The 15,764-nt window shown below is 42.1% G+C and overlaps 1 protein-coding gene across 1 annotated transcript in view; it reads right to left on the bottom strand.

Annotated features, from left to right (window-relative positions):
• Positions 1 to 15,764, bottom strand: part of LOC147703550 (extracellular calcium-sensing receptor-like) — a 454,642-nt gene that overhangs the window by 374,234 nt on the left and 64,644 nt on the right. The window contains exon 3 of the mRNA XM_086929513.1: positions 13,536 to 14,372. Coding sequence (XP_086785639.1) covers positions 13,536 to 14,372 — 837 coding nt within the window. The remainder of the gene's footprint in view (positions 1 to 13,535; positions 14,373 to 15,764) is intronic.

Below are 15,764 nucleotides of genomic sequence, written 5' to 3' on the forward strand. Positions count from 1 at the left end.
AATAGGACACAGCAGGTATGGCTGCCTCCGTTTTCTTCAGCACCGGAGTCCCCCATAGCTCAACCCTGAGCCCTCTCCTTTTTAATGTATATGCTACGCCTCGCATTCATTTGGCGGAGGAGCTGGGTGCAAAGATCATAGCTTATGCAGATGATACCCAGCTCCTCTTCACGTGGAAGGATAACGATCTGTCCCCTGTTGTTTCCAAAAACTGTCTTGCAGCAGTTTTTAAATGACTGGCAGGAGCTCAACTTAAATGTAACGAGGACAAGTCTGAGATCCTCCTCTATGGGTCTTTCCCGCCGTATTTAGAGAATACATAGGAGATCCATGACCCAATATTGTAAGTCTACAATAATGCTACAATAATGCTACAACAAGCATTATTGTAGACTTACAATATTGGGTCATGGATCTCCTATGTATTCTCTAAATATCAAGTGGCAGTATGTGTTGCTATTATGTGTTTCAGCAATATCTAAGCAAGGTCTAAGTGTAATGTGTTTCCCATGTATTCATTAAATGTTGAATGGCAGAATAATGTTGCTATTATGGTTTCCAGCAATGCCTAAGCGTTCATAGCTAAATGTTAATAGAATCGGAGGTTTGGCATTGGGACCCGATTTACAACCGAGGTTAAATTACGATCTGAAGTCCCTATTCAAATTACAAATTTCAATACTTAAAAAATTCATGGAAAATAAACAGAAATATAGTTGTCGTAAACGCATCAAACCTATATGTATTTGATTAGTATAAATATACCATCATATACTTTCTCCTTGAGAAACAAACATAAACACCCCTCTTCAAAATGGCGGAGCTTTTATTCAGACCCTGCCCATAGAAATTAGCCAAACATACGGGCTCGGCAGTCACGCGAGACTTAGTAATGTTTGACGCGCAATCGGCAGACTCCTTAAAAAGAGTCAGTTTGAGCGGTAACAATTTTATAGGAGGCCGCACATCGGAGAGCCTAGATGCCAGAATGTTTAATGCAGCAAGTAAGTCGCCACAGCTATTTAGACTGAAAAAGCTAGGATAAATAGGGATTAGAACCGCATTTAAGATCGCCTGTAGCTCCTAGGATTAACATTGACTATGGGGATACAGCGGGGGCCCGATATGGATAATAAATGACTAGATTGTTGCATATTAAAAGCATATCTGGGTACTCTGTCAATTGAACGAGTCTTCAAGATAAGGTCAAATAGAGGATAAATTTTAATATCAAATATATATTGATTGGCTCATGTTTATTTTATACAGCAGAACATATACATGGCCTAAAAATTAATTGAAGAAGCCTTATAACTGAAGCACTAGCCAGGAATACCGGTTTGTTCCAAATTGCAAGCTTCAGGTACCGACAATAACTGTTTTACATAGTAGATAGAATAAGGAAAACATAAACAAAAAGAGTCCATTCCTAATGTGCGATAATTTGTTTTCCTATATGCAGAAAAAAACTAAATATAAGAAAATGTTGGGAATATACGAAAATTGATATAATTAATGACGAAAGAGACAAAGCTACGGCATCAAAATGTAGATGTGTATCAGTATATTAGTATTTAAAGGGGTCTTTGTTATTTAAACTCGAGTGGCCGAGTAGCTCCCTCGTATATTTTACGCCAATTCTCTCCTTTCAGCAGTGAACTATAAAGGAAACATATGCCCTAAGCAGAAGCCTTTGCACCTTTGATACAGTTCACGCTTGGAATCGTTACACTGGATTTGTTATGTTGAGAATCATATACAGGTACTATAGTGCGCGTATATTATGCAAGATTGCATGAGGGTCCCGATATTAATGAGAGAATATGATATATTGGACGCATTTATTGGGAAACACATAATAGGATCAGAAGCAATATATATAACCTTGGATGTTTTATGTAGGTAAACACATGTTCTTTGTGACAACTAAGTTAAACTGTCAGTGTAGCCATTGTGCCTTAGAATCACATTGTGGAGTATAAACATTGATCATGAAAATGTGTAGCATATATTCGGCCGATTGACATTTTAGAACCGCATGACCAGAGGAAAAAGACTAGTCCATTATCTGCAGGAATTACGACTCTAGAATCAAGCTCCAGTTAATGATCATGGATAGGCTATCTAGAATGAATATCTATGATCATAGACTAATTTAGGAGTAATGCTATAGCCTTGTATGCCAAAGTACAAAAGTGAAATAGCAATTGAGAAATGATTGTATATACTGGAGAGATAAATATATTCTTTGCAAATAGGAACAACACTTGTTGCGAATGTATAGTAAATGGTAGTAATGTACAGAATGTTTTTTTAGATGATAATGCACTGTAATTAATGTATAGCAACATATTAGGAATTGAGTGGTATCAGTATGTGGGAGAGCCAAACCCGAGCCACCCCTGAATGATAGGGTGTCCTAAGAATAAAAAGTGTACATATAAAAGACTTAGAGAAAATAATCAAAGCAATCTGTTAGATGTCAATAGTTGTAGAACTAATATATTAATTGGTATAATTTTTCATCTTCTAGTTAACGCTCATGAGACATATACAGAATTCCTGAGGAAGGCATAGCCGAAACGCGTTGAATGGAATTTTGGTTCTGTATACAATCATGAACTCTGAATTGTAATTTAAAGAAATTTGTATCATACTTACTTTTTTGTATTTTATATATGTGCAACAATATATCTGTATGAAAGTTTATTTATTTTATATTTAAAGAGGAAAAAAAGGCAATGAATTCATGAAAAATCAAAAAAAATAATAATGTAATAAAAAAGAAAGTGAAAATATATATCGGGTCATCATGTGGTATGAATTATACAATTATTTAACATCTAATTGATGATTTGAACCATGCACAAAACCCGGTGCTGATCTAGTCAGGATTACAGTCCATGGTTGTAGCTCTGTGTGTACAGGTTGCATTTCTGAATGAATTCACTGGTACAGTGCCTGGACATTTGCTGAGTTTTAGCTGAGGGATTTGGGAGATACATGATCTCTGGCACTGGTTGTGTTTGGGTTATTGACAGCTGAAGAAAGGTTTGGCTGTTGATCAAATACTGTGCATGCCTGCTGTGTGGACATGCATCAAATTGGGAAGGGGTTTCAGATGTGCAGCTGAAGCTCCTGAATCGTCAGGGTGGAGGCGCTGGGGGTGCATCAGCATGAGGAACAGAGGGAGAAGCAGGCAGTCAAAAGAACAACAAGACATGTGCAATAAACAATGCAAAAGTCACAAGCAAGATCCAATCAGTGTACAATCAGGCAACAAGATAGAGTTTAACATGCTGCAAGCATGTAGAGAGTCAAAGAACTATTGTGAGTCATCACGTAAAAAAACTGTGTATACATGTGCATGCACGGACCAATTATTGGGACCAGACAAACTTACGGTATTGTACAATTGTGTCTGTGTAAGGGCATGTCTTATGAATCTGTTGAAGCACATGCAAACTCACAGGGATGCTACACATGTTTGTTTCACACTCAGTGAAGTTTGATGTGGACTGTATCCAGCATTTACAATATCCAGGTGGGGGTGGCACTACATTGCTGTACTTAATGTGAAAGGAGTTACATGGTCTGGTAATTACATGCATGTGTCACGCTAACTTTTATTTTGCATAGAATGTACATATGTCTGGAATACCAACATGATTGTACATCTGTTCATGTTTCTTAGGTTTACCACAGCCACATACAAAGAGGGAGGTTGGCACATTTGACGACCCCAAAGCTACCAGTGAGTATCATTCATCATTGATTGTGATGTTGGTGATGTGCAAGGTTAGAACCTTGACTCTGTATGTGGGCAACTATAGTATGACCACTAAATCCAGCTGCAGTTTCAACTTGTTGAACTACATCAAAGTTCAAAGACCATGCTGAAACACCTTGTGAATGTTGTACTGTGTGGAGACATATGTGGACGTATTAAAAGCCATGAAAGTGTCAGACAGGCGTTCCCTCAAACCACAATGCAAAATGGAGTTCCATTTCCACTTAGACTGGAGTAGCAGAAGCCAAGTGGACACTGCAGCATCAGATGGCTGATGTTTGGGGAAGAAGGCATGCTTAACACAGTCCTCACTACATGTGGGTACTGAATTTGAATTTGTTTATTGTACAGTTAATAAAAACTCACAATGTTAAAAAACTTACATTTATAAGAAAAGCCTTATTTACATGTAATAAAAGGATGGTGGTCACACTCCGTAAGATCATAAAAGTCTTGATTACATTTAGGTAAAGACCGTTAAAAGTTGTAGGGTCAATTTACTCATGCGGACAAGCATAGTAGTGGCTTGACAGATGCTTTAGGTGAGCCATGCGGCTGTTTCGTGAGTCTTTTAGCCGCTATATCAAAACATTTTGTTAATCTGCAATTTAACTGAGTCTCTTCGGGATTAGAACACAGCATCACAGCCTGCCACTTTTTTGCTTAACACAGTCCTTACTACATGTGGGTAGTGGTTAAGTATGGGGGAAATTTACAAATTCGCGGTCCGCGAATTTGTGCGAAATGGCAAAAAAATCTGCGAGTTCGCGAATTTTCCCGCGAACTCATGGATTTTTGTGCCATTTGCACAAATATGTGACCACGTGTGCCTGTAACTTTGCCAGCGTGCCAAAAGGCGCCAAGGTCCCTTGAGTGAGCTGGCCGATATAGTGGGGACGGGCGGGAAGACGTTTCATACCTGTAGTGTGTGGTGGACGGGGCCAAATGGGCGGGGCTTCTATGCGAGTTCACATGCATCTTGTTTATAAAGGGTCAGAGACCGAGCAGAGCAGCAGATGAGGAGAAAGCAGCCTCCTGCTCACAGGAGCTACACGGGGATGGCGCTCTGCTGCACGTGTTGGTACAAAGCCATTCTGATCCTGCTCAGTGGGTTCAGGAACATGCAGCTACTGCTGCTGGACAATGTCCCATCTCATACTAAACTGCCCTGTACAGGCATGTGCTGGTGCTGGGAAGTAGGGTGCAGTGGCATGCGGGTGCTCCACGCCTGGTACATAAGCATACCGGTGCCAGGGGGGACACGTGTTTATTGGTGCTGTGTAGCAAGTTATGACTTTACATTTTGACTGCACCAGACGGTGGTACCACCTACACGGATCAGGAGCATCCAGGCACCAGACTTCATGGTGCAAGAGCATAATGGTGCTGTGCGGTACGGGTATATATGTACTGGGGGCAGGGGGGCACTTAGCACAATGTGTGCTCACACCCAGAGGGCTCCCAGGCAATTCAGCAGCACGGTGGCTTACACCCACTGGGCCCTGGGGCAGTTCAGTAGCGCGTGGGCTCATAACCCCAGGGCAGCTCAGCAGCGCGGGGGCTCACACCCACAGGGCTCCCGGGCAGTTTAGCAGTGCCACCCTCTGGTTCATCACTGCCACCCTCTTGTTCATCTCTGCCACCCTCTGGTTCACCACTGTCACCCTCTGGTTCACCCCTGCCACCATCTGGTTCACCACTGCCACCCTGTGGCTCATCACTGCCACCCTCTGGTTCATCACTGCCACCCTCTGGTTCACCACTGCCACCCTCTGGTTCATCACTGCCACCCTCTGGTTCATCACTGCCACCCTCTGATTCACCACTGCCGCCCTCTGGTTCATCACTGTCACCCTCTGGTTCACAACTGCACCTTCTGGTTCATCACAGCACCCTCTGGTTCACCACTGTAGATTATGGGGAGAAAGCACACCTGCCCAGCCTCAACAGGGGGCTGGTTAATGTGTTACTGAATTTGAGCTTCAAGTCCGGCACCTGCTTCCTTATCTGTAAGTGCTTCCTGTTGTGGTTTAATTTTTGTGACTGGAGCATTGTGCGATACTTGTAACTATTGTCTGACCCTGCTTCGATGGTCAGACCAGGGTCAGAGACTAGTTGCAAGTAGGCAACCATTCTGGAGGCGCTGCTCAGGAAGAACTTACAGGGTTACAGCAGGTGCCCAAGTTCTTTGTAGCCATTTTGTAAATGGTTACAAAGAATTTAGCTTCAACTTGGGCACCTGCTGTAACCCTGTAAGTGCTTTATGTACTTCAGTTTTTGAAAATCCGTCGCGATTTCGCTGACTTTTCTGCAATTTCGCGAGATTCGCGGATGGCGAAATTGCAAACAATCCACAAATTCCGCGACCTAAACGGATTTTACGCCCATGCTTAGTAGTGGTGTTGTGCCCAATCGTTGAACAGGATGGTGTTCCTGGGTTGTAGTGTGGGTGCAAGGTCGGAATCAGCTGGTCTAGGGAAGCACATGGTTTGCAATGCTTTTTCACATAGAGTCAATGTAATAACACAGAGAACAACCAAGCACAAACTGGCCATGCTCACTGCTCATCATTGTCATATGTCTCTTCACGATTTTGACATTTAAGTGTGAACAAGTTTAGTTATTTGACTGTTATTTGTCATCCATGCCTCAAATGTCTGATATATACTACTAGGAATACCTGATCAATGATGCACTCTCAAACGACATCCATAGACCATACTCATTTGTATGCAAATGAGCTATAGGAATGGCAGTCTGCCTTATGTATTTGGATGGGGTAATCCTTGGGCTGTGTCAAGAACAATATTTAATTGAGTCATCACACAAGTGTGGCACATCTTGTATTCCAAAATTGCCCTCGCAATCATTACTCCGTAAGACTTAATTCATGATGCTGTAATGAATCCATGGTCCATTATCGTGAGGACTAAGTAGCTGTAATCAAACTGTAGCTATGTTTTGTGTGTCATAGATTGAACAATATACACAAAACCAAGTCAACGTTTTTAAGGTAGGTGCATGTATGCTTGATAAATACGCTCAGGTGTAGTTCACCCTGCTAGTACTACATGACATGCTGTATGCCAGTCAACATGAGTAGTGTCATCATCTCTGAGGTTCATCATTGTTGAGACACCAACCACATATATATTTTCAAACATGGAAATTGCTACTACAGTTCATTACTCTGTGGATGTGTGAAATGAACGGTCAAGTGGCATAGATGTCTAGAAAAGATGATCTTCATCCACGACACACTGTGACATTGTCTGATCTCAGCTGTTGTTGCAGATTAAGGATCACATGACTGCATGATTTGTACATGGGGAGCCAGATAATGTCATTTTTGGTGGAAATGATCAAAGGCCATGATGTATGTTAAATGGCTTCTCATTTCTCTGGCTCTTCATAAATTGATTAGTTTTTAAGTGTGAAAATGATTTTCAAAGAATCATCACATTCAGAAGACTGCACAGTATGTGATGAACCAACTGAGTGGTATTGTATTGGTTGTGTGTGCCAAGCAGTGATCGGATGATTGGCCCTAATGTTGGAATCATCGCAAATGATAGCATGCATTTCCTAACTACATTTGTCAGTCATGTACAGATTGACTAACACATGTGTCCTTCTTTTCATATAGATAACATGAGTGCAGAAGAGAAAAGGCTTTTCCGCATATTGAAGACCTGATGCTCACACATTTGTTAGGTAGTGAAGGGGTTTAGATGGAACTCTCGCCTGTATGACAAGCGGAAGGCAGCTAATACCTGGAATACCAACACCCCAGCCAAGAATAGGAAGAATGGCAAGCTTTCAGACCAACATCCTGGACCATCTAAAGCCTCGACCTCAGCACCAGGAGCTGTCAATACATTCCCCTCTATGTCAGGACAGTGTTGCGGACATAGAATGTCTAGCCAAGATGTGGATTTTTTAAAAAATGGATGGACTTGAGCAACAGATGGCTAAGATGTGGTACAAAATATACAAAATGAAGCAGAGTGTGGACCATCTCATTAGCCTGATCTGAAGGGCTGCTTGTACACATTGTCATATATTGTGTATTGTTTTATAATTAGGATTAATTTTATTGTAGAGTTATCATTGTTAATGTAGGTACTCTTAGTTAGTTTAGTTAGGTTAGTTAGGTGTTCTTATTAATATATTTACTTCTTTTTTATTCATAGAGTATTTTTATAATATTTAGGGGTGGTGGGTCCTTTAGTGTGTGTTTACGTGTTTTAAAAAAAAGAAAAATCCCAAAAAATGTATATGTGCTTTAATACATTTCTACTTGCAGATGAAAATTGGTTGTCATTAGTGCTTAAGCACAACATAATAGGGCTGCAAGAAACTTGGCTCTGTACTCCTGCTCACATTTTAGGATATAAAACCTTTTTTTCAACTGCTATACAATCCGCGGCTGGCAGGCCAAAAGAGGGTTTATTAATGTATATTTCAAACATCTTGCCCATGGAAAAAATTGAGGTAGTGGCCCTAGAAACTAACTACCAGGTAATTCTGATGTTTGTAAATAAGATGTCCGTTTACTGTCTGGTAAACTTTTATAACAATGTAAACCCAATCGATTTAATCGTTATTTTAAACAAGGTATCATTCTTAATCCAATGATTAGGTTCAATGCACTCTGACAAACTGCTAGTAACGATCTGGGGTGGCAATTTTAACTTGTCCTTATGCAAAAATAGTAATTTAAAAATTTGCGGGATTCAGGATGAGGCAGGAGATTATCCAACACACTTTGTACATACGAAGATAGGAGAGCGAATGAACAAACTTATGGCCTCTCTGGATTTAGGGTTTGCCAATGATTTGGTCAACCCCCCAGTTCCTTTTGCACCAACCTTTAATGGGAGAGGAGAGACAACTTTAATTGATTATATACTCACCCCCATTGTAGTACACCAACACTCTTAAAATTTGAGACAATTACTAGCCCTTTAAGTGATCACTTTCCTAATAGTATGACTGTAAGCAGTCCTTCACCTTCGGTAGATGTGGACTATTGGAGCAATCTGGATCAACGCTATTTGAACATCGATAGGCTTAATGGCTTTTCCCTAAAATGGGGTAAGGTTGACCAAGAGCTAGTGACAGCAAGGGTAGTAAAGAGAGCCTTGCCATCAGTCTACACCTGCTTAGACTCCAATTCCACACCTGAACAAATTATTTTTAGCTATACGACCATTACTGATACTATTAAACAAGAATTAACACAGAAAAGAAAAACTAAAGGTAGAATTAACTCACTGGTTAGAGGCGGCAGACCCGGGAGCAGAGGACAGCCCGGGACCAGGGTTCAATTCCCGACGTGGCAGGGTCGTGGACCAGGGTCAGCGGACTCGATAATTCTCACCTCGGTGCCTACTCTAACCAGGGATCACACTCGGCAACTCTGGGCATTAGCTTGCATCATCTCTACAACGGCCCCCCACATATGCCGGGGATGCCTGGTTTTACCTTGGAGATACCCAGTAGGGACCATCTCACAGGGAAAGCCAGGACGGGTTCCCCAGCAATCTACTGCGCAGAGATACTCCTTCGGGAGTCAATTCTAGCGCATTACAAACCCAGAATTAATTTAATTAATTGGGACTGCTCTACTCACAAGTGGGCCTAGGGCTCAGTGGTATGCCCACTAAAGTGCACAAAGACTGTTTCTTCGGACCTCTCAGTCCGCCCGAAACAGTCATGTGCACTTCCCTGTTTGCAATGCAGGAAGCATTACACCACGCATGGAGAACATGCCTACCACTCAAGCCCCTGTCTGAACACAATGTCCCTGCGTACATGAGCAAATATAATGCCACATTGCGGCCGTGTGATTCACTTTGGTGAGGGTGCCTGGCTGACTGCTTCTTGTTCCTTAAAGCAGACTCAGAGAAGCAGGAGCACAGAATACGCAGGACAAAGCCTTGTTGCAATTTTCTTTTTGTAATGTGATGCCAAACCCCACTCACACATACACGCACCCACATCCATGCCCCCTGCAGTGTCTTTTCAGGCTTTTTCCACCTCCCAACTGTCCAGTGCCCCAACATAATTTCTCAATGCCAGATGCTGTGCATCCATGCACAGCAGGCAGACCAGTAGTATACCAAAGGAATATCTATGGTTGCAATGCATACCATTACATTGCATTCCAATACAATGTATAAAAAGAGGTATCCTATTGCAACAGTGGAGAAATAGCTGGATAGGGTAGCATTGTAAATTACAGTTCCCACTGCAGTGAGTGCAACCCTAAAAGAAACACTTGTAACACATAACAACCCCTGATCCCTGAGATTCATCTCAGACCCCCAAAACCACCTTAAGTGTCACATTTGAGGCCAGCAGACACCCTCATTTCATTTTTTGCCCCCAAAAGACACCCTAATTTCATTGTTTGCTTCCCAAAAACACCCTTATTTTCATTTGTTACCCCAAAAGACACCCTAATTAAATTTGTTTGCCCCAAAAGACACCCTCATATCATTTTTTTACCCAAAGGATACCCTAATTTCATTTCTGCCCACCAAAGACATCCTCATTTAATTTTTTTTACCCCAGAAGACACACAAACTTTCATTTTTTACCCCAAAATGAATACAAATTTTGATTTTATCCAGACAAAAATAACACTATATTTAATTATTTAACCCACAAGACACCCTAAATGTTATATTTAATCACATGGAAACTCCCTTACAGTTTTATCTGACACCAGAATGCCTTTCCTAACCTGGAAATGATGAATCTCCATTACTTGCATCACAATGCGTTGATATGACATGCAATGTGAAGGGAACTGCGTGCCTGAATTTACTTTGAACTGACATTCCAATGTGATAACTGTGTTGTAATGTACGTCTCCCATGACGAAGGCAAGCCATGGATAAGACCGTCTGCATCCATTTGCCCCTGGACCACACTCACCAGCAAGGACAATTCCTCTCATACACTCCTCTGCTGCAACACAGGCACCCTCCTCTCCTCACAATCTACTCTGGAAGCAACGCCACCTGCCATCTTGCAAGACGGTATGCTTATCTTGCACCATGCGCCAGTCGAAACTCCAAACATACTTTCTGCCACATCAACACACCTGTGCCTCGTGCCACCCAGCCAATTAACACTCCACAGAACCAGCTCCACTGCATCCTCCACAACATGCAGTCCCTATACATAAACACTGCAGAAATGTGGCACCTTCTTGCTGTAACCTATTCAGATGTCACATGCTTCACAAAAACATGTATCAACCTCTGTTCTTTACCAGAAATGACCATCAGTGAGAGCTACTTAATTAGCTGCAAGGCCCACCATGTCCATCGAGGAGGTGGGATTGCCATCTCCTACAAGAAAGAAATACACTCCAACTAACCACATACTCCAATGACCCAGCGGTACTACACAACTTAAAATACCAGACCAAGCACAACAACATCCACTTTGGCACCTTCATTTGCAACACACCGGGCCATGGACCCATGGACACCCATTCACCAATGCCATTGTAGACATCATTGCACACCACGCTCTCCCATTCACCAACAACATTCCTACTTTGAAAACTCTAGCTCCACCTGGACAACCCCAGTGACCAGAACACCACCGCCTCCTGGGTGAACTTCCTGACATCAAACTGAAGCAGCTATTAGCCACATCAAGCCACATTGGAGAAGACACAGTCAAACACATCTCCTCCACCAGTAGACAGATTCAACTACAGCCACACCACCGGATTCACCTGGACCAACCATCATTGTAAATGTCAAATATTCACCATGCCCACCATACACCATCACCATTATTGATCCACAACATAAATGGATCCAGGCCATCTAATCGGTTATCATTGAGTCCATTGGGCCACCACTACGCCAACCCATACATATAAGGACCCTGCTGCACACGTCCGCCAACCATTGATCTCAAACTACCCCAACACACTGGCACACCTCAAGAAAGATCAGGCAAGATGTAGCACGACGTTCCACTGTATTACCTAAGTTACGCATGTAGGGATATGCGTCACCTTGTGAACGTCATTTGTGTAGTCCTTGCACCAATGGGTCTTCACTTTGGACATTCACAAAAGTGAGGTACAGGTGGTGCAAGACCCTTCATAAATGATGTCCAGTATATCTGCTCCATCACATATGAACATGGCAGTGCTGATTTGACATTTTCAAAATGTGATTGTCATATGTGATTAACTTACATTGAGAATAGTTGTGATTGTTGACAAAGTATAAGGACAACAAGATGCATACGTCAGACTGTGGCACAGGGACATTTCTAGCTGCAATCACCACTATGACCCATTACTGACAGCTGTGCACTTATTGTGACTTACCAGTTGTCTGCTCTTCAACCTCGACCTGCATTGTCCTTTCCAGATTTTCCAGTTATGATTTCCTGTGGGATGACAGTGCCACCCGCTCTTCCAGGTCATCCAGGACCTCCTGGTCTGCTGGGCTGCCTCCTCCAGTTTGAGAGGCTGCCTTCCGATTTGCTGCAAGCTTTTCTTTTGTCCAGTACTTACAGCCATGCCAAATTTCTTTGCAGTCCATGACAGTCCTCTTGGACTGGCCTACGCTGTTGATCTTTTGGACGATTTTCTGCCATATAACCTCTCTTTTATCAAGAGGCAGCTTGGAACTGACAAAGAGCTGGTGCTGGTAGTTGCTGACCTTCGTCACCAGTATCTCATTTTCCTCTAGACTGAAGTTGGACCACCGTTTCCTTTTTTCCCCAGTCTCAGCTTGTGCATCTGGGCTTCTGCTACAGGTGTTTGCCAGGGGGTCCTGGCTACTGGGGTTATCTTCCTGGTCCATTGTTAGGTCCTCTGTGGAGAATAGCATGGATTCCCGGGTGCCTTTTGCCACTTCATGCAGTGTGAACTGTCGCAGTGTTGTCGGAATGGCGTTGCGTGCCACAAATCAGCCTTACGTGACTTTTTCTGCAGTTCCGTCAGGCTGACTTGCAGCAGTTTTGCGGCACCTATGTCAGTTTTTCTGACACAGGCTACCGTGTTACACCAAGGTCTGTCACCTTGAAGATTTTCCGCATCTGAGTCGAATTGCGTTGTCGCAGCGACAACGCAAGATTTTTGACGCATCGTTGTGATGCGTCACTTTTTGTAAATATGCCCCTGAGTTCCTGTGCTTCTCTTCCTTCTACATTCCCCTTTTGTGTTGTTTTTCTCTCTCCTGCTCTGGATTAAAGTCTGTTAAGGAAAAATCAACACTATCCCCCAAAAATGCTTGTCAATGGGCCACACCTGCAACCACGGGGAAAAACTAAATTAAACACTGTATAGCATGCACAGAAATTGATTTGCATGCCACCACTCAAAAATAAAATGTTCCCAGCGGATCAAGGATCTTTGTTACAAGGGTCTGGGTCATGGCTTGCCGCAAACTGCCATCATAATAGTTAATCCCAGAACAAGGAAAATAACTGTCACAACCGTGGGCAACTCAACATTTACTAAAGACTGCAGAAGACTCCAAGTCTACTATCTACACAGCTAAACGGATTGAAATAGTTTAGTAAATGCTGCAGTGCTCACTTTGTGCAGTTATATTTAAAATACTGTAAGTGACAGAGTGTCTTTAATGGGATTTTTGGGTTTAATGCATTTAGTTTTTCATGACCTCGAAATTAACATATACCAAATTGAAAATAAGTAATACATTCACACTGAGTTATAGATTTAGGAGGTTCTTACTTGCCAAGGTTGAAATTCTGGGTAATCAGCACAGGTGATGTTAGCAAATGGTCCTCTTGAAGGTATACAATATTTCAAATCATGTAGCGCTTGCGCTAAGGCGTAGATTGCGGTATATGCCTTATAAGTGAACCTGAAGTTATGCACATCATAAGCTGACTCATCAAGACTTTCCAGTTTTTCTTTCTGAGTACAGAATCTCTTTCCATCCGTCTCACTTTCAGCAACTGTGCTATTCAAATCTTCCCGCCACTGGCAACTAAAAGCTTGCTCCCAGAACTGTTTCATAAAGATATCATCAGCAAACTTAGATGGATGGATGCTGGAGAGGAACTCCTTAAACATTGGCATTTCCCCACTATATACTGCAAATCCCACTGTGCCATGCAGAATTGGCCATAAGTCTTTTTGGGAAAAAACTGGAGAAGAAACCCAACTGGTGTTAACAAGCCAAACTTTGCCAACAATTTTCTGTGCAGAGATTTCTCTTAAAAAAGGGATCATCTGAGGAGCAAAGGTGAAGCACACTATGATTCTTGACGTAGATCGTCGTATCACATTGACCACATGAGATAATGATTTCTGTGTTGTCACTGTGGCTAAGGTTTCATAGAATTCAACACAAATTCCACTGTGAGGAGCCCATTTCAGTAGATTTTGGCCAAGCTCAAGACCCAAGTCATTGTCTGAAGCCAGTATTCCTATCCATGTCCATCCAAAATGAAGACACAGCTCGATGAAAGCCTGGGCCAAATAGTTTCCATTTGCAAGAGTCCGGAGAAATGAAGGGAATTGCATTTTATCACTCAGTATGGAGAGTCCTGCACCATAACTAATCTAGTTGGGAGAAAATCACATTTTCGTTTTATAACATATTATGTTAGCATTTTATTGTCTAAGTCAGTCAGTTATTGTGCATAGCTTGTACTCCTAGTAGTAATAATTTATTTATCTAAAACCTGTAAGTGGTTGCAAAATGTATTTAACATCAAGGCCTGAAATGTTGAATCAAACTCCTCCCTGGTCATCTAAAACCTGTGAACTGACATAAACAGGCTGCTGTGTGTTTGACCCGACAGACATGCGCAGTAGCTATCATAAGACAACTCATGAAAAGGGTCAGGTATTTTTTTATGATTTGAAACGCAGTGCAATCTTGTTCCCAACACACAGCATTTGGTTTTTATCCCATCATTTATTCACAACTATCCATAGAAAATACATAACCTGATATATGTTAGTAGTGTGCCTTGTAGCATCACAATGTAATCCTAATGTGAATATCAACATGTGTAGCGGGCCTTATGATCCTGCTCCTTCTGTATTATAAAGCTGTGCTTCCAACTTCAAGACATGGCTAACTTTCCAAGAGTGCCTGGCTTCAGTTGAAACAGTGCCACGCATTTGAGACTTTTAGTTTCACTTTTCCCAATGTTAGTAATGTTCGTCCATCAGTAGGGTTGTTCACCTATCTACGCATGTGTCGCATGTGTCGTATTCATGAATTTTGGAATCCACAAACATTTTCAAATACATTCTTCATGCAAAGCAAAAGATGTTACCCTTCGTAAGTAAACATGTTAGTGATGCCATTCCTTCAGTAGATGGCTGTACTTTGGAATTTGGGCCTTAATCCAAAACACCAGTTCTATTGGTAGGACAAGGGCGGTTCAGCTGGGGAGAAATCACATTTCAAGTCATTGATGTGTCTCCCTTATTGATATGCTTTGGCTTGCTTTCTGGACAGCCACGACTACAAGAAAAGTCACTTTCTGTTCATCCTATCATGAGCATACCATAAAGGAAACAACCCTTCTATTTTGCCCGATAATACAGGAAAAATACTCCTTTCAGGAACAGTGTCTTTGTTGGGTACTATTTATATCTGAAATACTGGGATGTTTTAAAATAGGAAAAAACAAATGTGCAGGGGGTCAAAGGGGAAATAATTTAACGACCTGTCGACTCATGCCCCTAGGAACAAGGTAAGAAACACACGAAGAGAAGACCAGGTCCAGAGCGGTGAATGTGGATCACAAGGGAAAGTGTGTGAAAGAAAGGATTGAGTATAAACTAGGCCAAAAGAACCATCAGACCACCCATGTGGCGGTATATCATCATATGGAAATTATTTTGGTGGTCGCTCCATGTACCGCCTATATCGTCAAGTGACGGTGCAGGAAAATACAGCGCCACATTTCAGCCCAGTCATGCTCAAAATAATCTGGA

Source organism: Lissotriton vulgaris, chromosome 7 (genome assembly GCF_964263255.1).
Source record: "Lissotriton vulgaris chromosome 7, aLisVul1.2, whole genome shotgun sequence".
Classification (NCBI taxonomy): domain Eukaryota; kingdom Metazoa; phylum Chordata; class Amphibia; order Caudata; family Salamandridae; genus Lissotriton; species Lissotriton vulgaris.